The sequence below is a fragment of the Bombina bombina genome, chromosome 6, assembly GCF_027579735.1.
Source record: "Bombina bombina isolate aBomBom1 chromosome 6, aBomBom1.pri, whole genome shotgun sequence".
Classification (NCBI taxonomy): Eukaryota; Metazoa; Chordata; class Amphibia; order Anura; family Bombinatoridae; genus Bombina; species Bombina bombina.
In genome coordinates, this window is record NC_069504.1 from 931,701,658 (window position 1) to 931,729,326 (window position 27,669).

Below are 27,669 nucleotides of genomic sequence, written 5' to 3' on the forward strand. Positions count from 1 at the left end.
CTGCAAAGGACTCCAATGCACACACACACACACATATATATATATATATATATATATATATATATATATATATATATATATATACGTCTATATATGTATACATTTGTATCTGTGTGTTTATATATGTATGTAAGTCTGTAAATACATATATAAATATATAAATACATAAATACATACGCACACACATATAAACATATGTATAAATACATACATATACGAATTTAGACATGTATGTATCTCTATGTACTACATTTAACCACCAATTAGCAAGCAATACCCAGGTGCTGAACCAAAAATGGGCTGGCTCCTAAGCTTAGATTTCTGCTTTTTCAGATACAGATAGCAATGGAATGAAGAAAAATTGATAATAGGAGTAAATTAGAACTTGCTTAAAATTGCATGCTCTATCTGAATCATGAAAGAAAAAAAAATGGGTTTAGTATCCCTTTAAGCTATATTGATCTTATTTTATGTTCCGAATTCTTCCCTTCTCCTCCCCCACTGAAACTGGATTACATTTTGAGATTCTTCACTAAAATCTAATAAAACTTATATGTTACAGAACATTTTTATAACATTCTATTCCTTGTTATTGGTTAGCGTAGGTAAGAAATAGTATCGTTCTATATGTAAAACAAAGAAGAGCACCTCATGTTGCAGAAAAGACTTTCTGATAGACAATTTTAAGAAACTATGTAGGAGGGTTCTCACAAAGTGGAGCACTATATATAAGTGCTACTATCTCAGTCTCCAGCTGACTGTGTCTCAGGGATATCAGTGGCAAATTGTCTATCCGAAAGTCTTTTTCTGCACCATGAGGCGCTCTTCCTTGTTTTACTTATAGAACCACCCTCCAAGCCCAATAATTTGAGAAGGGTCTAGCTGCAGACTGGAGCTCCACTCTAGACAGGAAACATGTGACCTCCACTCAAAGCTTTTTTTTTTTTTTTTTAAACTTTAATGTAACAAACAACCTATAGACAATCATTCTGAAAACGAAACATTTTGCAGCTTTCTTGTTCTTCTTAATGTGCACTCACAGTGGTTACCTTATAAATGACAATCAGCATAAACCACTGTGAGTGCACATTAAGAAGAACAAGAAAGCTGCAAAATGTTTCATTTTCAGAATGATTGTCTATAGGTTGTTTGTTACGTTAAAGTTGATTTAAAAAAAAAAAAAAAACTTTGAGTGTAGGTCACATGTTTCCTGTCTAGAGTCAGCGGAGGTCACATGTTTCCTGTCTAGAGTCAGTGGAGGTCACATGTTTCCTGTCTAGAGTGGAGCTCCAGTCTGCAGCTAGACTACTTTGAATAATTTGGAAGAAGAGTCGACTTGTTATTCCAGGAAATATACCTCAAAGTTTTACAAGGACTTTAACATTGTTCTTTTGAAATATTACATATATTTATATATATATTTTTTTTTCTTTACTATTTATTATTCTTAGTCTTTATTATTCCTAAATTTGATTTAAATTTTTATTTTATTTTTAATTTCAATTTTTTTTGCTTTATTTTATTATATATTTTTTCATTAGCCTTTTTTGATACTGAGACTTTTTATATATAATTAGAAATATATAAACACACACACACACACACACACACACACACACATATATATATATATATATATATATATATATATATATATATATATATATATATGTGTGTGTTTACACACATCATTCAACGAACAGATTGTGACATAGGTAATTATAATAAATATTACACATAGCACCCTCTTTTTTTTAAACTTTTCCTTCTTCTTGAGAGAAAGTTTAAAATTCTGTTTTGTCTAAGAAATAGTATCGGCATGTGTAACATGAAACTACTAAAGAGAATCTCTACTATTGTTCAGTTTTATATTACGTTAAAGAGCTTTTGTTATTTAATTTCCAATAAACACACATTTAATTTTATTTTAGACCCATTCACAAGGTTAAATGTTCCACCAATTATTTGTTAAATCTTAAGGAGAGAATAAAAATATAATTGAATCTAAAATCAACACCAAGTTCAGTAAAAAAAAATTATTTTGAACAAAATTTTTTTTTATTAAGCATCAACTCCAGAATATGTAAAATACTTTTGCTCTAGAGGATGCTCACATGAGCAACACATTTTGTTCTAGACAACTGAATCATATATGGTGCAAAGGATTCTGGGTGTTCAGGTAAATGAGCACTGGAAGTTTTTGAAGGTCATAGTTATTAATCATATCTTTGTGTTTCTATAGTTTCAATTAATATTGCTGGTAAAATTTGAATTGTGATACCTAAGCAAATTTTCTTAAAAGTAACACATTTTTATTTTTCAAAAGAATACTATTGCGGTTAATGAAGATAGAATACTGCTTTGAGAATATTTTACCCTGAAAATCTTGCCGGAAAGAAAAATGCACATGGGACAATGAATGACCTTCACAATAGCATTTAATGGAGCTGTGCAAGAAAAAGAATCTATATTGTGATGTATTACATAAGCATATAAAAAGGAACTTTAAATTAAATTTTAAAGCAGGGATTTACAGTTCTTGCTTTTATTTGTCCTTTAAGATATTTCTTAGCACAGCACTAAGCTAGCCAATTAATCATATGACCAAGTAGCCCGTGTTGTAAAATATGTTCAGATACGTATCTACCACTCTCTGGTCTAACATCACATTATTGTTATTAAATTGAATACTGCAATGGAATAGCATTATTTAGAAGACTTGTTAAGCTTTTGAAAAATGAATAAAGTGTCCAGGGCTGTGATAAATGTAATTGTACATACTTAGTAATGTTTTTTTTTTCCTTCAAACCAGTATTGTGTTATGGAAACATATACTATGCAGAGTAGGTTTCATTACAAAGATCAGTTAATTATTAAAGGAACATGAAAGTAAGAATTCAACTTTCAAGATTCAGGTAAAGCATGCAATTTTAAGATACATTTCAGTTTACTTCTGTTATTAAATTTACTTTGTTTTATTGGTATCCTTTTTTTAAAAGGATACCTACATAGGCTCAGAAGCAGAAATTAACTGATGAGAACTAACTGGTGATTGCCGGTAGCTACACACACGAGTCTCTTGTCTTTGGGTCACCAATCTTGCAGTTCAAGTAGTTCATTACTGCTCTGAAGAGGATTTTAACTATGTGTTTAATCCCTTTACCTGAGTTAAATAAATGACAACATGCAAGCAATAGTGTAATAATAAAATATTCTAACACATTAGATCATTTTTGTTTTTGCATTTTTTGTCCCTTTAAATACAACACTATTAATTATTTTTTTATCACAAAAATTAGAAGAATATCACTTATGTTTGTGCGATGACTTAGATGAAAAAATTCTTGAACTCTGCACTACTTTTTTTGTAACACAATATTTGTATTAAATATTGGTTTATAACAATATGAATTTAGGGATATAGGTCTAATTCACAGTACTGAAACTCAATAATGTCTCTAATTTTAAGAAATAAGATAAATGCAATGCAATAAAGAACAAGGTCAATACATTGCTGGTAAGGAGGTTGTCAACCATTTAAATTCATTTTTTTTTTGTTTAAGTCAAATTGAGCAAAATTAATAACATTGTTGATGATGATGATGCAATTTGCACACCAGCAATCTTTTGGCCAAGCTCCACGCTAGAAGAAATGATTAATTTGTCAAATGTATTGCTCCATTAAGGTTTGCCAAATTTTTGCCAAATATCATAAGCTGTATTCATAAAAACAGTGTATAATTGTTGACAATTTTATTTTTTGCAATATTTTGACTTGTATTTTTCATTGAAAATATAAGTCACTGTTATCTCAGTTATTGTGAGATATTGGCTCCCTTGATGGAGCAAAACACAACAGCAAATTTGACAATATGTTGTATGAGAATAAAGCAATATGTGCCTCTTTCGATGCCCGTCGTTTGCCTACCAATGGTGCAGTGCTCCCCATTCCAGCCCTCTCTGCATTCACATTTTCCATCTTTACATGTCCCGTGTTCTGTGCAACGAGGGTGGCAAACACGTTGGTCACATGCCACCCCAGTCCAACCTTCCTCACAACGACATGCTCCTCCAATACAAACACCATGAGTGCCACAGTCCACTGAGCATACCTCTGTAACATAGAAATTAGATATTACACAAATAAACAGAATGCTATATAGAATCTGGAGACAACATCCTTTTGAAAATTGGCAATACAAAATTTGAAAAAGAAAACAAAATACAGAAGAAGAATGATGCATGGATAATGGGATGAATTGGCAAAAGTTGGCTTAGTGGAGACATACAAAATGTAGGTTAAAGGGACACTGAACCCAAAAAAATTATTTTGTGATTCAGATAGAGCATGCAATTTTAAGCAACTTTCTAATTTACTCCTACTATCAAATTGTATTCATTCTCTTGGTATCTTTATTTGAAAAGCAAGAATGTAAGTTTAGATGCCGGCCCTTTTTTGGTGAACAACTTGGGTTGCTCTTGATGATTGGTGGATACATTCACCCACCAATAAACAAGTGCTGTCTCCTTAGCTTAGATGCCTTCTTTTTCAAAAAAAGATAGCAAGAGACTGAAGAAAAAATTATAATAGGAGTGAATTAGAAAGTTGCTTAAAATTGCATGTTCTATCTGAATCATGAAATTTTTTTGGGTTCAGTGTCCCTTTAAGGGATTGTCAGGTTTGTACTTCTACACATGGACTAAAACTGAAACAATAACAAAAAGAAAATTTATGCTTACCTGATAAATGTATTTCTTTTTTGACACAATGAGTCCACGGATCATCTTAATTACTAATGGGATATTCACCTCCTGGTTAGCAGGAAGCGGCAAAGAGCACCACAGCAAAGCTGTTAAATAGCTGCTCCCTGCCCTCCCACTCCAGTCATTCGACCGAAGTTAAGGAAAGAAAGGAAACACCAAGGTGCAGAGGTGTCAGAAGTTTATAATAAACAACAACCTGTCTACAAGAACAGGGCGGGCCATGGACACATTGTGTCAAAAAATAAATATATTTATCAGGTAAGCATACATTTTCTTTTCTTTTTTAAGACACAAGTCCATGTATCATCTTAATTACTAATGGGATCCAATACCCAAGCTAGAGTACACAGATGATACAGGAGGGACAACACAGGGAAGTTAAATGGAAGGCACCACTGCTTGAAGAACCTTTCTCCCAAAATGCGGCCTCAGCCGAAGCAAAAGAGTCAAATTATAGAACTTGAAAAAGTGTGAAGAAAGGACCAAGTTGCAGCCTTGCAAATCTGTTCCACAGAAGCTTCACTCTTGAAAACCCATGAGGAAGTAACGGCCCTCGTGGAATGAGCCACAACCCTCTCTTGAGGCTGCTGTCCCACAGACTCAGATGCAAAATGTATGATGTTTTTCAGCCAAAAAGAAAAAGAAGTAGCTGTAATTTTCTGACCCTTACGGTTTCCTGAGAAAACCACAAACAAAGAAGAAGACTGACAAAAGTCCTTAGTCGCCTGTATGTAAAAACCTTAAAGCACAGACCACGTCCAAAATTTGCAGAAATCGATCCTTCTGAGGAGAAGGATTAGAACACAAGGAAGGAACAACAATCTCCTGATTAATCTTCCGATAGGAAACACCCATAGGAAGAAAACCTAATTTAGCACGGAAACTACCTTATCTGAATGGAAAATATGGTAAGGGGACTCATACTGCAATGCTGAGAGCTATGACACTCTGCGAGCAGAAAAAATAGAAACAAAAAATAAAACTTCCCAAGATAACAACTTAGAATCTAAGGAAGGCATAGGCCAAAACGGAGCCCCTTGAAAAAAGAAAAAAAACCTTGAGAACTAAATTCAGACTCCATGGAGGAGTAATTGGTTTGAACACAGGCCTGAACCTGACCTAGGCCTGACCAAATGAATGTATGTCTGGGAATCCACCAGACGTTAGAGAAAGAAAATAGATAAGGCCAAGATTTGACCCTTTAGGGAACTTGTCGATAAACCTATCTCCAAACTCTCTTGGAGAAAAGACAAAAAATCGAAGAATCCTAATTCTGCTCCATGAGTAGCCCTTAGATTCACACCAATAGAGATATTTACGCCATATCTCATGGTAAATCATTATAGTCACAGACTTATGAGCCTGAATCATTGTCTCTATGACCGAGTCAGAAAAACCCTGCTTGGTTAAAAATTACGCATTCAATCTCAGATTCAGAGAAAACTAGACTTGGGTGAAGGAAGGGCCCTGAATTAGAAGGTTCTTCCTCAACGTCTCCAAGGTGGCACAAATGATATGTCCACCAGATCTGCATACCAAATCCTGCAAAGCCAGCAGAAGCAATGATGATCCCCGATGCCCTCTACTGCTTGATTCTATCAATGACCCGAGAAAGAAGTGCAAATGGAGGGAAAAGGTATGCTAGACTGAAGATCCGAAGAACTGCCAGAGCTTCTAACAGTTCCGCCTGGGGGTCCTTGGACCTCGACCCGTATCTCGAAGCTTGGTATTCTGTTGAGATGCTATGGAATCTTATTCCGACTGACCCCACTTGAGAATAAGGCTGGGGAACACTTCCGGATGGAGTTCGCACTCCCCCAGATGAAAGGTCTGCCTGCTTAGGGAGTCTGCCTCCCTGATGTTAACCCCTGGGATTTGGGTTGCCTACAGGCAACAAGAATGGGCCTCCGCCCACTGAATTATCCTGGATACCTATGTCATCTCTAAGGAACTCCTCGTTCCCCCTGATGATCGATGAAAGCCACAGAAGCTATGTTCCAACTGGAACTGATAAACTCATCCAAAGCTAACTGTAACCAGGCCAGAAGATCTTTTAAGATCGCTTCCAGATCCAGAATTTTAATGGAAAGAGCAGACTCTGAGACCAAAGTCCCAGAGCCTCTAGGGAACCCAACTTAGAAGGCTTGTGTCTGTTTTCACAATCCCCAAGATTGTCCCCTGGGATAGATGATCCCAAAACAATCACCATTGAAGAGAATCCCTTGTCTCCTGTTCCAGAAAAACTTAAGGAGACACATTGTCTAATCTCCATTCCAATGTCTGAGCATGATTAATTGCAGAAGTCTGAGACAGAACGGAGCAAAAAAGGATGATGTCCTAATGTCGCTACCATCAGCCCAGTTACCTCCATGTACTGATCCACTGATAGCCGAGGAGTAAACTAAAGGACTAGACCACAATAGAAATCTTCGATTTTCTGATTTCTGTCATAAAAAACTACATAGAGAATTATTATGACTCAGAAGAGGGTAGCCCTTGAAATAGGAACCAGGAAAATCTTTCATAGCTAATTGAAAGGATGGCGCCTGGACCAGGATGTTGTCCAGAAAAGGTGCCACTGCAATGCCTCACCACCAACAGTGACCCCAGAAACTCTGAGAAAATTCAGGATTTGTGGTAAGACCGAAGAGGAGAGCCCCGCATCGAAAAAGTTTGTCTAGAAAACAAACCCTAGTAACTTGTGATGATCCCTGTGAAAGGGATCCTTTAAATCCACTGTTCTTCTACTACGATCAAAGGGAGAATGGAATGAATAGCTTCCATCTTGATGGACGGTACTCTGAAAATGTTTTCTTTTTTTAAATATAGACCCTTGAGATCTAAAATTAACATGAAGGTTCCCTCTTTGTTTGGGAACCCCAACCAGATTGGAATAAATAAGCGAATCAAGCTAAATCTCCTGGGCGGCCAAAATGTAAAGATGGAGCGGTCGGAAGAAACAAAATCACAATATGGCGATGAATAAACAAACCTCCCGGTCGGCTAGTAGATTAATAAAAGAAAGCCAACAGGAGTAAAAATAGTGCATAACACCTTAACATACGTATCATGTTTAGACAGGCTAACTTCCCAGATGGCTGCAAAGTAAAATAAGCCATTTGTGAGTTGAAAGTATGGCTCTGTTTAACACTGTAACATGCCTATCATGTTTGGACAGGCTAACCTCCCAGACGACTGTAAAGTAAAATAAGCTATTGTGAGTTGCAAATATGACTATGTGTAACATCTTAACAGCGTATCATGTTTAAACAGGCCAAACATAAAAAAAGAGCCACTTCTCCACATCCTCCAGTGCCTGCAGTCACTGCCCAATAACATATCCTTACTCTCAAGGGATAATGTCATTTAGTGTCCATGAAAATATATAAAGTGCCAATCTTTCTGTGTACAACCCCAGAAAATAAAAATTAGCACTTACCTCAGAAATCTGCACGGCAGTAAGGCAGCTCACCCGGCTTGCGAGGTCCTCCCCCTCACATTGGCCTGTGGAAATAAAAAGTACTGAGTATTTTCTCCCTCAGACTTTCACAAACAGGGCAGCATAAATGTATGGGAGGTGCAGTGAGAATTATGTCCCACAAGTTCCCATTGCTCTAAAGCCACCAAAGCTCTACTGAAGAGACTGATATGGACTACGGCTACACCCCAGGAAAAAGCAGCACAATCTTGCACTACTTTAAAAATAATAAACTCTTGATTGAAGAATCTAATCTAACACCTCACTTTACCACTTCCTATCACTAACATAGGCAAAGAGAATGACTGGAGTGGGAGGGAAGGGAGGAGCTATTTAACAGCTTTGCTGTGGTGCTCTTTGCCGCCTCCTGCTGACCAGGAGGTGAATATCCCATTAGTAATTAAGATGATCCGTGGACTCATCGTGTCTTAAAAGAGAAACAATCATATTTTATATGTTAGCGTATAGACTTTTTTTTAAAGGAGACTGAAAAGCAGTTTATTTATTTACCACAGGTAATTGGGAACCACCAACAGGGTGTTGGGTGATATATTTTCAATTGGTGTAAAATAGGAAAAATAAAAAAATATTTTTGACCTTTGTACCACACATACTAAAATACAAACTATTGGGTTGTCAGATCGTACTTTATAGTAAAAAAAAATGACACTGTATTTACCACAGAAGATAAAGTTAAATAAATAAATAAATCTCTCTCTCCTTCTCTCTCTCTCTCTCTCTCTCTCTCTCTCTCTCTCTATATATATATATATATATATATATATATATATATATATATATATACTTTTATACTTTCAAGTAACATTACATAGAAGCATTATAAGAACTTAGATTCAACTCAGGTTTTTTCCACCATCAATGGTTTTGATTTTGATATAAACTTAAAAGTAATATCATGGACTAAAATATCTGAAAAACATGGGAGACTATAAAAAGATAAAATGAGAGAAAGCACATAACATAGACTGCATAGAATATAGAGAGCTAAGCATTGATGAAGAATAGTTATTAGTTTCATTATAAGATTAAGTAGGTCAGTGTGATCTAGGTATAGACTTAACTAAACACATGACCTGCATTGTTTCCTTCAATGATTGTCACAAGGCTAAATATATATATTTTACTTTGTTTAATGAGGGCCTTTTACTTTCCATAGAGTATTGGAAGCAACACAGTGCAGTTTATATGAATTTATAGATAATTGCTATATTTTAAGTTTCCCCTTTTGACTGCAGATATTGATTTGTTGTGTTGAAGGGACATGAAACCCAAAATGTTTCTTGCATGACTCAGATAGAGAATACAATTTTAAAAAACTTTCCACTTTACATCTATTATCTCATTTGTTTTATTCTCTTGGTATCCTTTGTTGAAGAAGCATCAATGCACTACTGGGAGTTAGCTGAAAATATTGGGTAAGCCAATAACATGAGGCATATAAGTGCAGCCACCAATCAGCAGCTACCAACAAAGGATATCAAGAGAACAAAACAAATTAGTTAATAGAAGTGAATTGAGAAGTTGTTTAAAATCACATGATTTACCTGAATCATGAAAGAAGAATTGGTGAAACTTTATTTAGTGCTAGATTACAAGTGGTGCAGAATATTTATTTTTCGTGACACCGAAAACTTCGCTAGAGTTAAGCTTTTTGCACTATTTGGGTTGCGTTCATATTTAAAAAAAACTTATTTGGCGATAGCAGTAACACAAATAATGCTTAAAGTCAACAATCAAAATTTTGCATTTTCAAAAAGAACTAACACCCACTCTCTCGCGCAAACACTATAGCATTTTTGCAATTAAGCTAACCCAACATGAAAATATAAATATTTCATATTTCAATGTTCCATAACTGAATATTTTCTATTTATTCATAATTAAATATTTGTACATATTTCTGATGGTTTTTTTAACAAATATATATTTATACCTATGTATTTACATTATATTTACAGATATATATATATATATAGGGATATTTTTTTAAAAATACACAACATATTGTGCTTTGTTAGTAAATACATAGTTAAACATATCTATATACAGGTAGCCCTCAGTTTACGATGGGGTTAGGTTCCAGAAGGAACCTAACACAAAACCGTTGTAAATTGAAACCCAGTTTATAATGCAAGTCAATTGGAAGTGAGGAAGATAGGTTCCAGGCCCCTCTCAAAATTGTCATAAGTAACACCTAATACATTATTTTAAAAGCTTTGAAATGAAGACTTTAAATGCTAGACAGCATTATAAACCTAATAAAATAATCACACAACACAGAATATATAATTAAACTAAGTTAAATGAATAAAAACATTTGCTAAACAGCATTATAAACCTAATAAAATAATCACACAACACTTTAAAATCTGCTTGATAGCGCAGGTCTGGTTAAACTGATTAATTTCAGCTTGCTTGGCTTTTCTGCAACACAAGCGGACAGCTCCATCTACTGACTATATTAATAAATGCACTGCTTCTCAATGCTTTTCAATAGCAGTCACATGACTGGGAAAAAAGGTTGTTATTCTGAAACGGTGTAAATTGAACCGTTGTAAAACGAGGGCCACCTGTACATACAAATACATCTTTAGCAATGTATCTGTATGTTTCTCTATGTTAAAGAACTGGCTGCTTTTTTTTCCCCTTACATCTGAGATCTCATAATTTTGAACCCTTATAACTTTTTGGGGCAATATGTTTTTTAAAAATAATTTTTATTACATTGTGTTATGAGTTTAACTGTAATCTGACATATATTTTTGATGTGTTTTGTAAAAGTTTTTCGTTTTGGAAAACAATTAACCACAGCTCTGAGATCGCGGTAAGGATTGAGGAGTAAATCGATCAACTTGTGATATCAGCGCACAATTAAAGCTGCTTGCAAAAAGACGATATCGCTAGCAAAAAATGGTTTGTGCCTCACTTGTAATCTAGCCCTTAATATTTATTTCTGAATTTCTGTAGCATTCACTATTTCAGATCTTTTTTTAAAAATATTGCTTTATTTCATGTTGTGTTTAAACGAAAAGGTGGGGTTCCAGTTAAACGCATAACAAAATAAGGTATTATATGTAAAATATGAATACTCTAGGTTTTCATATAAGATTGTCTTTATTCATTCTTGGTCTTTTTATTTTACTTTCTGAAATCTTTGGTATCATCCAACTTTCAGCTGTTTTATTTATGTGTATCCTCCCCCGAACAGGAGAGACTATGTTTATCTATTAATTAGATAATTGTGTTTCCAGTGCTGATTTAATCATTGACTACATCTAACATCATTCACATTCAAACAAGACAAAGGGTCCTGTTTATTAATGTGCGAGCAGACATGATCCGATATTGCGGATCATGTCCACCGCACATTGATAAATGCTGACAGCATACGCTCTTGGCATTTATCATTGCACCAGCAGTTCTTGTGAACTGCTGGTGCAACGCCGGCCCCTGCAGATTTGTGGCCAATTGGCTGCTAGCAGGGGGTGTCAATCAACCCGATCGCATTGGATAGGGTTGATGTTTGGAAATGTCTGTCCGCCACCTCAGAGCAGGCATACAGGTTATGGAGCAGCGGTCTTTGTGTTTCTGGCGATCCTTCAGGGGCTTCAAGCACCATACGGAGCTTGATAAATATGCCCCAAAGAACGTCCTTTTTTAAGATAAATGAAATAATTAAAATAAATAATTATATATAAATCTCTATGATTTCTATCCTCATTAAATTCAAGTTTTATACTAATTATGATACACATTGTATTACACACAAAATATATTTAACAAGATTGTATTATGATACACGCATTCTAATTTGTATAAGCATTAATTTCATGTGAAAAAAAAGAAAAAAGCAGTTTTTAACTATATGCAATTATATTAATCATAAAATATAATACAACTTTTATTCATAGATTATGTGAATTTAAGTGAATAAAAATACATTTAAAAACCATTTAGAAATATTTTTCTTACCAACAGAGCAATCAGGACCCATCCAGTTAGGATCACAGCTACACAGACCTGAGTCGGTGAGGTATGTTCCATGTCCACTGCACTGGTCTGGACATTGAGTTCTTGGCAGTTCACAATTCTGTCCACCCCATCCCGGACTGCAGAGACATTCTCCATTCACACAAACCCCATGGTTAGAGCAATTTGGGTCCAAACAATCGACTAAAAATGCACACAGGAAAAAAAGATGTAATAATTATTATATTATTTATAGCATAATGTTCTAAGTGTCAGTCTTTAAAATGATTGAATTAAAAAAAAAATATGCTCTAATCCATTAACTATTTACCCTTCTCTATCCATTATCTATTTAACCCCTGTTACTTGCACATCTTGATTGGAAAAAACATCACTAAGCTTGTATGTCATTTTCTTGTTACATTTGGTTACAAATGTGTTTATAAAGCTTGCCCAAAGGATAAGTCATTCCCGACCTTTTAAAATGGCTTCTAAAAGCATCAAAGTTATATAAATATTTTTTTAACACTATAAAGCATCAGTTTTGCAATTAAGCACACAAAAGTATAGTTTTTGTTTTTATTTTAAACTTATGAAACACTAAGGGTTCCATGTACTAAACTGTCAATTTATTCGACATTGGTTATGCAGATAAACTTGCTTTAACTAGCAGCGAGAGAAATTATGTCCGCTGGCACTATGTACTAAAAAACATCTAGGAAATTGTCGCTTCTAATCCGCTGCAAGCAGTGGCAGACAATTTATAACTTTTATGCCTCGCTCTCCTTGACTAATCTAATGTACTAAAATGTCTGGAGAATTGTAAGGCCAATTATTCACATGTGACCTGCAAGGTGTCATGCGCCGTCATCGGCTCCAAATAATCTTCAATTTCATGATACAAATATACCAACCCGTGGAAGGAATACACGAGGGACACGCAATCTTCTTTTCTAAATCGATTTGCCACATTTTCTTCTATACCCTGATTTGCATCAAACAGAGAGAAACAAATACAGAAGAGTCTCCATGGCTCAAACACTCACTAATGTAAGTACACTGAGTTTACAGACTTTTATATTGCTATAGACTAGCGTCTTTTTGACTCTTCTATTGTTTTGTATAGTGCCCGCCACCTAAAAGGTGCCAAGGCAAAATCCACGAGTTGCTAGTGAAAAATATAGCGAGCAGATAAATTGATTTATTAGTACATTAGGATTATTGCAAATTTGTTGTCAAATGAGGCTTTTTTCATTGAACAAAACAGTGGTATTGAGAATTGGCGGACAAGTACGCTCGCAAGTTTAAAACTGCAGGCTTTGACATAGTTGTCTACTTTGTACATACGATTTCCTATCTGTGCATGAGTTTTGACTCGAAAAAAATAACGGACAGCTCATTGACTGCTTAGTACATGGAGCCCTAAGGGGTCAATCGCAATCCTTTAGAAAAGCTTATTCAAATGATTTCGCTAAAAAAAATCACCATAGACTTCAATGGGGAATTTTGTAGCGAACTCAGTAGATAAACTTTTCTAAAGGACTGTTATTGACCTGTAAGATATCTTACCAAATATGCTTCTACCTATTAGTATAACTTTAAGATTTCCTTAAATGTAACAATATAAGTTATTTTTCATGCAACTGTAGATCAAATTTGATACACTAAAAGCTATTATTAACTACAACCCACTTTCTCATCTTGTCCCAAAAAATATTTGACTTAGATATTAAAACTAATGTCATAGTTCCATGAAATTGAGACACTTTTTTATTCTGGTCACCGTTTCACTAGCCAGTTCTCTTTATGAACATGTTTTACTTTTATGATGGAATTTAAATTTTATGTGTAAGGCTATTAGGAACATAAACGTAGTGGTACAGCAGTCCCGTCACAGGAGAATCTTTATTTTTATGTCACTATTACGATTTGTAGTGATATAATGGATTTGTGCAATCTGTATAAGCAAGGGTTTAAAAAAAAGCTGGACATTTTATTGTATTATGTATTAAAACATCATCTGTAAGCTTGTGTGATATTTTTTCTTGTTTATTTGTGTAGTCTGTCTTGGTGTAAGGAAAAAAAATGTAGTAGTAACCCATAGGTTAAACAATGAGGTCAAGACATTCTCTAAACAATATCTACTGTAAGCCCCTGATGAACTATGAATTACATTTATGAACTTAAATGTCATTGAAAAATGACTTGACCATAAAACTGGCAAATACAGGAGAGCTAAGTTAACCTAATTTGTCAATTTCACTTATGTCCCCACCACAACACATAGCAAAATCTGACAAATGTTCCATTTCATTTTCCCTTGCAAATTTGTTAATAGAGCAACAGTGTTTATGCAGCAGAAAATATGGATCCTATTGATTTCAGTGCCACTGCTATTTCAGGTAAATTGTTTGAACGACGTAGCTATGATGAATATACAAACTAAAAAGCTAAGTTGAATAAAAAATACTGCTGACTCAGAGATTTAGATTCCATTTTCCACTTTGATAAGGGCATGCGAATGACACCACTTCATTATTTTTAGAGGACTAATCAATACAATAAATTGCATCATTGTATACGTGTATGCTTGTTAAGTTAAATGTTTAAATGGCTGCCAATTGGTAAGGAAGGTGAACAATATTTTTTTTGTTATTTTATATAAAAATGGTATACATGGTATATACCAGCAGTTTACAGCCTGCTCATAGGTGGGGCCACATGATTTATTTTTCAACTGGATGGCAGATGATCTTATTGCATAAATTACTCCAAACAAAATATAAACATCCATATCCATCAGTTACAAATATCAATGTTTTATGAAGATAGATGACATTGATTATGCTTGCACAATTGAGTACTATTATGTGTTGTAATATTAACTATTATTCATCACATGTTGTTAATGGGCCCATAGCCAACATTAAAGCTCTTCTGGGTACCCTTGGGGAGAAACACACAACAAACAATAACTAGAATTATTATTAATTAATTACTACAAACCTAGATATGCACAAAAGCAAATAAACATTGAGTGGATCCATAAGCAGAGGAAAAGTCGAAGCCCTTTCCCAAACTCTGCTGTCAACTAATTTTGAGTTCTATGGCTTGTAATTTTGCGTGTTGCAAATGTAGAGAGTTAAAGTAGTAGTGTTGGTAACAGCACAATGCTTCAATATACAAACAAATAAACCGATTGGTGTAATTGGGGGTTATCTCTTCCAATCTAATTTGTGTTCTCACTTTGCTGACAGCCCAGGCACATACAGTAGCATGAATAGTAGTGGATATTACTCAAGAACATGTGTGTTGATCCTTAGCTCTCAAGATGGCTGCCAAACAGAATTCCATAATCTAATTGATTATAGGTAAGATAATCAGGTTTACCCACTAAAATTCAAAACCCATTAACAATTAGAAAAATGCTGTTCCACTTAAAGGGACACTCGCACTGATTATGCTCAATATAAGTGTGATTCCTTTGAGTCATGTCTGACAGAATAGTTGTGACATTCTCTTGTAAGAAAGAAAAACTCTTATGATTAAACATACATGGTGCTGGAGACAAACAAAGGTTTGAAAATAGGAGGGGTTACTGTGTAATGTATAGGATGTTAACTGGGCAAAATACCCAAGATTTATTTGTGTATATTATATATTTATAGTGATGGCTACAGTACTTGTATTCTATAGCTTAATGCATACCCAAAGCACTCTGCACAAAGCATATAAAAAATCACAGTGGATAAAGAGAGACGTTAAAACCATCATTAAATTTTATAATAAATGTAAGAAAAAAGAATTCAATATCCTAAGAGTAAAAGGGTCAAATACAGCTCTCTGCTTTGCTCAATTGACAATGGGGTCCACAATTGAAAAAGTAGCAAATAAAGATATATATTTATTTACATTTTACATATTAGATTTATAGTGATTTACTATGAAATGCCATTACGGTTGGGAAATTTAAGATATTATCCTTCCCTGATTACAGGGTTTATAAATGTTGGGTTTTTTTTTGACTAGTGACCAATTGCACAAGTGGAGAGCCTTTCCATCACCCAAATAAGTGAGTGCAGGTTGATTAATCTCCGCAACCAGAGAGATGTATCTCTGTTGCTTAGTGTATGGAGCCTATTGTTTAAGTACTATTCTGGAGCCACATAAAACTGATGCTAAACCAATCAGAAGCACAAGTTGCACTATGTGTTGCATGACCCAGCATACTGTATATATGTTGAAACATTATTCCTTGAGAAGTCAGGAGTGTGCATTTCCAGTTCTGAGAATAAGACAATCTATAATTTTTTGGAGTAAGACATGAGCATTTCCAAAATGGCGGTTAGTAGTTACTAACTGATCTGATGACAGTTACATGTCTACGCAGGGGCGTATTTTGGCCTGGACAAACAAGGCAATTGCCTAGGGCAGCAGATTGGAGGGTGGGCAGCACATTTTTGAGGCTATATTTGTAAAAAGCTTGCAGTTATTTTATAAGTATTATAGAGGTATATAATGGGAGATTTTGCCCAAGGAGCTTACATTTTAGGGGGTATAATAAGAGTGCCCATGGAGTTTACAGCTTAGAGGTAACGCTAAACCTTTAATTTATTCAGATAGCTAATTCCTTTAGTTATGTTGGCTTTCATCACTCAGTATTGTGTTTGTGGAAGTATTGTTTCAAGAAATCTGTCTTTGGGGTTTTTATACATATACTGCAGCAATAGATAGATATGTGTATTTGTCTGTGTGTGTGTGTATGTATATATATATATATATATATATATGTGTGTGTGTGTGTCTGTGTGCACGTGACCATGTGTATGTGTATAACTCTGTGTGTGTTTGTTTATGTGTGTGCCTGTGTATGTGTGTATGCAAGTATTTTGCAAGCCCTGGTGAACATTTACTTTGGAAATGCCATGAAAAAAAAAGTGCACAGGGGTGGTGGTCTTGGGTCAAGGGGCAGCAGACTTTTGAGTGCCTAGGGCAACACAAAACCTAAATATGCCACTGTGTCTATGACAACCATATTCTTAAAGGGACATGAAACCCAACACCCCCCCATAATTCAGACAGAGCATTCAATTTCAAACAACTTTGTATATTTTGTTCTTTTGTTTAAGAACAAGCAATGCACATGGGTGAGCCAATAGTATGAGCCATATATGTGCAGCCACCAATCAGTAGCTCCTGAGCCTACCTGGGTATGCTTTTCAAAGAAGGATACCAAGAGACTGAAACATATTTAGATAATAGAAGTAAATTCAATAGTTGTTTAAAACTGCATGCTCCATCTGAATCATAAACAAACATTATGGGGTTTCATGTCCCTTTAAGTTTAGCTCCTCCTACCTCCAGCTGAGACTGCACAGTGGGCAAAAAATCATCCCAATCCGATCCAATTGGGATGATTGACAACCCCTGCTAGCGTCCGATTGTCTGCCATTGAGTAGGGACGGCATTGCACAAGCATTTTACTAGAAATGCTTGTGCAATGATAAATGTGGACAGCATATACTATCGGCATATAACGATGTCGAGCGGACATGATTCCCTATAGCAAATCATGTCTGCTCGATATTTAATAAATTTACCCCAAAAACTGTACACTAATTTTGTCAATATTTAAACAGCTAATGAAACTTTAAAAAATATATCTACATGTCATTCTCAGACTAATCTTTTCTTTGAATGGCTCATTCTATCTAGCATTTATTTAGTGCTTAATGTCCCTTTAATATAATAGATTTCCTATACAGTTACTTATTGTCTTATACTGTTATAATGTAAAATAGCTTTAGCAGAAGTGTCCTTGTGCATTCTAAATAACTAATGTCTTCATTTTGTGTTTTCAGGCATTTGTTGGTATATAATGTATTCAAGTGTTTCACTAAACATAAGGTTGTTTTGACATTTACCATATGTTTTACTATTCAAACTCGTCCCATCTTTCTTTCTTCCAGTCTCCAATTGTAAAGTTTGTCTTTTATTGTATTTTGAGAATTTTTTGTCTCTTGGTATTTTATGAGTACAGGTTCAACAATGTTTTATAGTGTTCCTACTTTAACATAAATTTTTATCACATAACATCTTTGTAAAATAAAAACACAGAAAATAATTTTATGCATTTACAGGATCTTCAAGGGACAGTTAACACCTTGATATTTTCTAAAAAAATGTTTAGTTACACATAGAAAAATAACTTTGCAATATACTTTCATTATTTATTTTCAACCCCAGTTCATTTTATTTATCTCTGAAAATTTGGGATTTTCTCCTTCTAAGAACTGAAAATGCACCCTGCAGACTTCTCAAGGGTAATACTGCTACATATTGTCATTAATTGGATTAAGCAGATAACAATAGTAAAACAATACATTTTATACAAACATAATGAAACATGGCTAGTCTTGTCTTCTCAAGAAACAAGCCCAGACTGACTCCTCCAAAGAAGGCTAGGTTTGGGTAAAGTTTGGCTTTTGAAAAACAATTGCAGCAAGCTAATTTGATTTAAAAATGTATAGACTTGACTGATATGTTATTTTATAGTAAAATAACAGAAATGGCTTGTAATGCATGTTGTTTAGAGTCCCTTTAAATACATAGTGAAACATGTTAAGTTTATGTATGATTTGGTTCAGATTCAAGTGACATTCTGGTGCACAAATTACTTGCTCTAACGAATTAGAGTATATAATTTCTGTCCTACTGACTCTTGATAGAGTAGGATCCTTCTGCAGGGCCGAGCAATAATTCTCACTCCTTATTGGCTGATCAGTCAGGTCCTGCCCAGAATCTGCAAGGCTTTAAACTATGTGTTTAACCCAAATTAGAGCATGTAGATTTAGCATTAAAATATCACTTTAAAGAGATAGTGTACTGCAACATTATCTACCCTAATTATACATTTTAAATGCTGAAGTTTATTACATTTGAAACAGCTGTTTTTGCCTGTGTTATTCCCACCAAAACTGAATTTTTTTATACTTAAAGGGACAGTCAAGTCACAATTAAAGGGATACTGAACCCAAATTTGATTCAGATACAGTAAGCAATTTTAAGCAACTTTCTAATTTACTTCTATTATCAATTTTTTCCTTGTTCTCTTGCTATCTTTATTTGAAAAATAAGGCATCTAAGCTAAAGAGCCAGCACATTTTTGGTTCAGACCACGGGCAGCACTTGTTTATTGGTGCTGTCCAATCAGCAAGGACAACTCAGGTTGTTCACCAAAAATGGGCCGGCATCTAAACTTACATTCTTGCTTTTCAAATAAATATACCAAGAGAATGAAGAAAATTTGATAATATGAGTTAATTAGAAAGTTGCTTAAAATTGCATGCTCTATCCGAATCACAAAAGAAAAAAATCATTGCTTTGGAACACTACAACATTAAAAAAACATACCTTCTTCACAGTTGTCTCCCTTGAAACCTGCAGTACAAATACAGTTTCCTTCAATACAAGACCCATGACCTCCACAAGAAGCATCAATGCACTGACTACTGGGCACATCACATTCTGCTCCTTTCCAGCCACTGTAGCATATACATGTCCCTTTTGAGTACTGTCCATTACCACTACAAAGCACTGGGCAAGCAGCTAGGGAAAGGAAAAGAGTATATAAAGAAAATGGTTAGGTTCATGTAAAAAGTCTGTAATATATATTCTAATATATGTAGATTCAGATTGTTCCATGACTTTGTGACCTCTACATGCGTGTTAATCTCTGTAATAATATAAAACGCAATGCTCCCTCAACTGTAGGTTAAATAACATGCAGAACACTTTCTGTAGACCATACATTTTTCCTTTTTCTTTTTGAGGGGGCATAATTGCCACCTCTCTGTATGCCCCCCAAACAGTAATCTTTTCTCTCACTATAGGGATCTTTCTCCCCCACTGTATGCACATGAATATATGTAGGTATGTGGCATGAACAATTATCAATGGCTCTTCTCTTTGTCTCTGTGGGGCAGATTATCAATGCGAGTCCAATATGATACATTGTAGCGTATCATGTCCGACAGACATCACAAAATGCCGACAGTGTACACTGTCGACATTTAACATTGCATAAGCAGTTCTGGTGAACTGCTTGTGCAATGCCGCCCCCTGTAGATTTGCGGCCAATGGCGGTTAGCAGGGGGTGTCAATCAACTTGATCGTATAGGATCGGGTGGATTGATGTCCGCTGCCTCAGAGTCAACGGACCAGTAAAGGAGCAGAGGTCTTAAGACCACTGCTTCATAACTGCTGTTTCCGGAGAGCCTGAAGGATTGTGCGGAAACAGGGGAATCAGGGGCCATTCGGCCCTTGATAAATCAGCCCCTGTGCCCCCGCCATATTGTTCCTGGAGATTCTTATGAAATTTTGGGCATTTAAATGCATATGTATATTCATATACTGTAGCTAATTGCTAAACCGTTTCGTACATTTTCCACAAAGTCTGAATTGTCACAACATTATAAATTGCATTTGTTAAATGTATATATTAAAATATTTTTTTTGCAGAATATAAGTTATCAGCCATTTTGTCTTTATGATAGATTTAAGATGTTTTACATATTTCTTAATAATCCTAGATTACCTGTTTTTTTTTTAGGTCAAAGATTCATTAAACCATTGGCTATTCATTTGTGTCAAGTACTGCTGAATCATTACTAAGTTGTACGCTAAGATAAATTGCATATATTTTCTGAATGTGTTAACACATTTATAATTGTTTGGCATTACATCACACATTAAAGGATTAATATGTACTCCAACTCCTGTGACATGCATTTTTTGCGGCAATATGCCAGATATCATGGGGCTATATATCCATGCAAACATGCAAATATTTAACTTTGACATAATACATTATAAAGTAACTCTTCTAAATATTATAGGTTAACAATAATCCATTTTATCTGTGTATGTTATAAATAATGACCAGATCACCATACCGACATAAAAATATCATTGGTTTATCAGTTAAACTACAAATGTAATTTTTGTCCAGTTTAAATATTTTCCACAGCCAGTATAACAAAAACATATTTTTAATGCAACTGCACAGTAAACTTACTTTTTTCCCTACATACCTTAAAATGTATCTGTGCTCTAATTATTTTTTTTCTTACAATTTCTATAAATATAATGAATTTACTATTAGTTCATAACTAGGCAATCTCTTCCCTCCTACCAGCCCAATTACACAAATACATTTTCTTGAGATAGTACTGAGAGCTTTTCTGTTCAAGACACACAAAATAAAATCATACACCATGATAATGAAAACTGCAGGGGTATAATAATGGTAAAATAGTTCAACAAAATCAATATATTGCACAGAGATAAAGTCATGACCTGCCTTTTATCAACACTTCAATTTTGTGGATAAAATATACACCAAATTATCATCAGCAATGTGTTTGCTCTATAAGCAACATATATTATAGAGGAATTATTCATACAGGAATATAAAAAATAAAAATCTGCTCAAGTAAATTGAGTTTTTATGCAGTTTGACAAAAAAAATTAACAACTTAATGATAGTTACAAAAAAAGTAAAATAGCAAAATAACAAAATTCAGTTAAAGTAATTTTGATTTATGATAAACCATATTAATTGTATTATATGCTGGTTTCTGATGTATTGTTAAAAAATAATTATATATGTTTTCTGCTTTTATATGTAATAAAGATGGGAAATAATAATAATTAAGTTGAGTTTTTAGTTAATATTTGCTGTAAACTAAATCAAAATGTATCCATAGAGGATGTTACAGTAAAAAGACCCTAGGAAAATATATAGGTTTATTTTTCAAGTTCAATTAATATACATTATTCTATTTGTTTAACGCAAACAAAGCAGGATCTAAATATTAGTATGAAAAATATACATCAGCCTAAAGGTCTCTGGGCTGGCGTTACATAAGTGCACAATAAAATTTGTATTTTAAAAATCATACAAAATGAATAATTATTCATTTTGTATGATTTTTAAAATACAAATTGCATCCATTCATTTAAAAATAAGCAGGATTTTTTTTATTTATCAAAAAAACATACATATGGAAATGTAAGATGCAATATGCAGAAAGCAGAGTTATGTGATTTATATTGGATGCAGGATTTAATTTTTAAAATGCGCCACCTGTTCACTGTTAACTTTTCTCCACCGTATAGTCTCCCTTTCCAGTGACCTCCATTACTTTCAATAGGAGACATCTCACCATTTGCAAGAACTGCCCCCTTTTAACAATATTTCCACCAGGGTAGCCAATGCGAGGGTCGGTGAAAAAAAACCCCACATCTTAAATTGCAAGGTTTAGAGCATTGGGCCCTAAGTCTTTGCCTTTCCATAAAAGGTTCGCTATACAGACTAGTCACATATCATGTTTTGTTTTTTTGTCACTTCTTGGCTTCACATCCCCTTTCCATCTTTATGGTTTGAGCTTTAACAAACTTTTGTGTATCAATATGAATTATTTTGTCACATTTGTATTCTATGGCAGCCCTTGATCAAATATTAATATAACGCATACTAAAGTATTGTGTTTAATCTTTGGATTACAGGGTAAAAGTCTTAAAACATTTTTTTTTTAACATTTTAATTTAGAGAATATGCTGTAAAAATCTATAAGTATATATGAGATTTTTTAGGGTTTAACCTATATAAAAAAGGTACACTAAAAATCCAGGTTTAAAAGATATTATCTTGTAAGTGCAGATGGGCCAATCTAGGTGACTGATCCACTTATTAAATCAACCAAGCTCAAGCTGAAATCCTTAAATCCCATCCTGTTAGTGGGTGCTGAGAACTAGCGATGAGGAGCACTGACCTACATGATTGTTTTATTGACAAGAAAAACAATGAGTGTTTAAAAATCTGTTTTAACAACCGGTCCTTTGAAACATGTCTTGATGAAAGGACTTGTACACTCAAAATAAATGGCAAGAGGTTTATAAAAAATATGCTTTAAAAAAAACAAAACACAGTTATACAAAATTGTGACTCTATCTTTACTTCAACTTACTAGATAACAGAAAACTTCTATTAAAAAAAGGGTGAATCTGGCAGATATGAATAGACATTGCTGTTGTCTTTAATGTTTGCTTTAAAATAAATAAGGGCAAAGAGGGCATATTTATATACAGTACGTCTGGCTCCACAGTCATTTTAACAAATTATGTTCAATATCTATCAATATATGTATTTTAAACAGCAACATGTTTAATTTTGTTTTTTTATTGCCATTTTATAAGAAGCATATTGTTTTGGCCAAACTATTTTCAGTGTTATTAATAATGGGACATTAAACATGTTTTGCCACATTACTTATAGCTAAATGGTGAATAATTACAAAGTATTCAATGTTTTTTTGGGGGGTTTTTTAGACACGAGGGCATATTTATCAAGCTCCGTATGGAAGGCTTGCCGGAAACAGAAGTTAGCAAGAAGTTATGAATCAGTGGTCTAAAGACCGCTGCTCCATAACTTGTCCGCCTGCTCTGAGGCGGTGGACAGAAATCAAACCGATCGAATACGATCGGGTTGATTGACAACCCCTGCTAGCGGCCAGTTGGCCGCAAATCTACAGGGGCGGCATTGCACCAGCAGTTCGCTGGTGCAATGATAAATGCTGACAGCGTATGCTGTTGGCATTTATCGATGGGCAGCGATGTGCAGCGGACATGATACGCTACTTCATATCATGTCCTCTCACACATTGTTAAATCTGCCCCATGGGGTTGATTCTAATCTTTCTGATCCCATTTATTTGCATTTTTTGAACTCCTGATCCGTGTTTATCAAGTTCAGAGTGACCACAATACAAACAATAACACAATTTCCGTAATAGCAAAGTTTGCATCGGATCTGAGCAGATAGCTTGAAAATCACCCATATGATGCATGGACAACAATGGCTTCAGCAATCACAATGCTCCTGACCATGGATTTAAAATTTTATTTTGGCAACAAAATGGACACTTTTAATTTAACACACAAAGGGTGCTTATTAAGTGCAAGGAGAGTTTTCTACATGATTGCATGTATTCCAAGATGATTTTAAATACAGGCAGTCCCCGGGTTACAGACATCCGACTTAAAGGGACAGTCAAGTCCAAAAAAAACTTTCATGTTTCAAATAAGTCATGAAATTTTAAACAACTTTCCAATTTACTTTTATCACCAATTTTGCTTTGTTCTCTTGGTATTCTTAGTTGAAAGCTAAACCTAGGAAGGCTCATATGATAATTTCTAAGCCCTTGAAGGCCGCCTCTAATCACATGCTTTTTTATTTGCTTTTCACAACAGGGGACAGCTAGCTCATGTAAGCCATATAGAAAACATTGTGAGCAGAGCACGCCTGTGAATTGTGGCAGACACTGCACTAATTGGCTAAAATGAAAGTCAATAGATAATAAATAAAATGTCATGTGATCAGGGGGCTGTCAGAAGATGTTTAGATACAAGGAAATCACCAAGCTAAAAGGCATATTAATATAACCGGGGTGGCTGTGCAAAACTGGGGAATGGGTAATAAAATGATTATCTATCTTTTAAAACAACAAAAATTCTGGTGTTGACTGTCCCTTTAAGTACAACTCGTACTTACAAACTGAGAAAATAGAGCTTTTTTGCCAATCCTTCTTTCCAGGATAACCCAAAATACTCAAAATCAAATTGTCACAAGGACAGAAAGTGATGTGAAATTTTCTGAACAGGGGCACAGATAGCAAAACAAACTTTTCCCTATGCTATCCAAAACTAAAGAAATGTTTGGCTAGAGTTTCACCTAAAAAAGTGCATGTTCCAACTTACATACAAATTTAACTTAAGAACAAACCTACAGAACATATCTTGTTAGTAACCTGGGGACTGCCTGTAATTCTATTATCTTACCCATGTTCCGTACGCTTCGAAAGGACCACAGAAGACATAAAGAGGCGCATTTATCAAGCTCCGTATGGAGCTTGAGGGCCGTGTTTCTGGAGAGTCTTCAGACTCGCCAGAAACACCAGTTATAAAGCAGCAGTTAAAGACCGCAGCTCCATAACCTGTCCGCCTGCTCTAAGCAGGCGGACAGGAATCGCCGCAATTCAACCCGATCAAATACAATCGGGTTGATTGACACCCCCCTGCTGGCGGCCAATTGGCCACGAGTCAGCAGGGAGCGGCGTTGCTCCAGCAGCTCTTGTGAGCTGCTGGTGCAATGCTGAATACAGAGAGCATATTGCTCTCTGCATTCAGCGAGGTCTTGCGGACCTGATCCGCACTGTCGGATCAGGTCCGCAAGACCTTTCATAAATAGGCCTCTATAATATATATATATATATATATATATAAATGAATGATGGAAAGACTCTCTGGTCTTTTAGTGAAAAATATTTAATAATTCAAGCGTGACGTTTCGGGGACACACTCCCCTTCCTCAGACAAACAAAAATTGTATTCAACTGAACATTTAAACAAGATAAGCCCCTCCCCCAGTGAGAAAATTGCGCCAAATTTCAAAATAGTTGTCATGATGATCGTCAATAAACAAGTACTGGCTAGCTAGAGCCTAGTGTAAACAACAAACCAGAAGAGCTCTGTATACTTAAATTAAATCATTTCAAGAGAACAATAAAAGTGAGCAATAAGACATAAAAAATGCATAAGTCCTTATACTGTGCTAACTTATAATGGCGTAAACATATTATCGACACACACAAGTGTAAATATACGTCTATCATACAGCTGACACCTTGGTTCAAGTGAATTATACCAAACTTGTGATACATACAATATCCGGTGATACTAATGTTAGAGAAAAAACAGCCTAGATGGACAGACTATACTTTTAAGCTTCAGGAACTGTATAAGGGCGCAACCCAGGAATCGTAGTTTACCAAAACATCCCATTTCTTGCGATTAGCTAAATTATACAGCTCTATCCATTTGGTCAGTTACCTGTTAGGTGTAAGGAGTGAGGCGAGAGACATGCTCCTTGCGGCCATGCTGTAGCGTTAGTGCTGGGCGCCATGTCTCATTCACAGATAAGTTGCCATAGCAACCTTATGCATCAAGCACTACGCACCAAAGCTTACTCATATGTTTGGTTGCCATAGCAACCTTGTACGCTAGGCCACCAGAGGGGAAAAATTTACAGTGACCACTTAAACTCTACTATGCATTATTGGAACTATACAAAAAATCAACTTGTCAAGTCTAATAAAGTTGAATGTGACTACGCTCATCATTACGCCAAATCTCAGCTTCCTCACAAAATCAACATAGCGTATATACTATTAGTTGTCATAGCAACCGCAAATGAAAATCTGAGATTGGCACCAGTTCAGAATAATTCTGTTATCCCATGGTTACAGCTAGCTCACAGTCACCAACTTTAAAGGAAATACTAAATATGTTAACCAAACCCAGCGGAGTAAGCAATACACAACCTTCCAAGCATCTGACATATAAGAATCACTAGAACAAGCGGAGATAAATGCTAGAGTAATGGTCCTAGTAGAATCAGAGGGGAATAAGCAATACATTGAATAAGAGAAAATACAAATAATAAAAATGAAAAAAGTAAATACAAATACAAAAACTAATAGTAATGTACAATAAAATACAAAAAATACAAAAATAAAATAAATTAAATGAAATAATATGATAGTAATAATAAAAATAATAGAAATAATAAAATAAAATAAAAAATAAAATATAAAAAATATAAATAAAAATAAAAATAAAGATAAAATAAATAAATAAAATAAAAGTAAAGGTATCAGTAAAATAAAATAATAAATATAAAAATAAAACATAGATATAAAAAAAAAATAAAAAAAAAAATATAAATAAAAATAAATATAAAAATAAAAATAAAAATAAAGGTAAATCTAAAGAATAGAGAAAAAGATAAGGATACAAGTAAAAATGAAATAAGGTAATAATACTAATAGTACATAGAAAATGGAAAACCAGAGAGAAATAAATCACAAGAAGTAAAAAGAAATGTGGTTAGAGATACTAGACCCAGAAATAGCAAACCCAGAAATATTCATTTATATATCCATATCTGCTAGCACCCTGGCACTTAATATTTTGGAAGTGAGAGTGCTCTCATTGAAACAGTATATATATAATATATATATATATATATATATATATATATATATGCTCTAGATAATTAAATTTATATTAAACACTATTGTAACTTATGTATATTAATTTATTAGACAGATGCATGATATATTAGAGCAAATGGAAATCATGACTGCAAACATCCAGAAACAGAGTTTAGCAGTCAGGATTTTAATATCGTTGCTCTTATTTTAAACTTGCATTTTCTGGATTGTAAAGTAAAGCATTCTTGTCTTTAGAACAGGGTTTCTCTTGTCAATCACGTCCTCATAATCTGGAATTAAGTATTTGCTAACCAGTCTTTTTTG

At 34.5% G+C, this 27,669-nt stretch overlaps 1 protein-coding gene across 1 annotated transcript in view; it reads right to left on the minus strand.

Annotated features, from left to right (window-relative positions):
- Positions 1-27,669, minus strand: part of TENM2 (teneurin transmembrane protein 2) — a 1,369,502-nt gene that overhangs the window by 314,438 nt on the left and 1,027,395 nt on the right. The window contains exons 10-12 of the mRNA XM_053719586.1: positions 19,646-19,840; positions 12,236-12,436; positions 3,929-4,114 (exon numbers count right to left, since the gene is read on the minus strand). Of these exons, the coding sequence (XP_053575561.1) occupies positions 3,929-4,114; positions 12,236-12,436; positions 19,646-19,840 (582 nt within the window). The remainder of the gene's footprint in view (positions 1-3,928; positions 4,115-12,235; positions 12,437-19,645; positions 19,841-27,669) is intronic.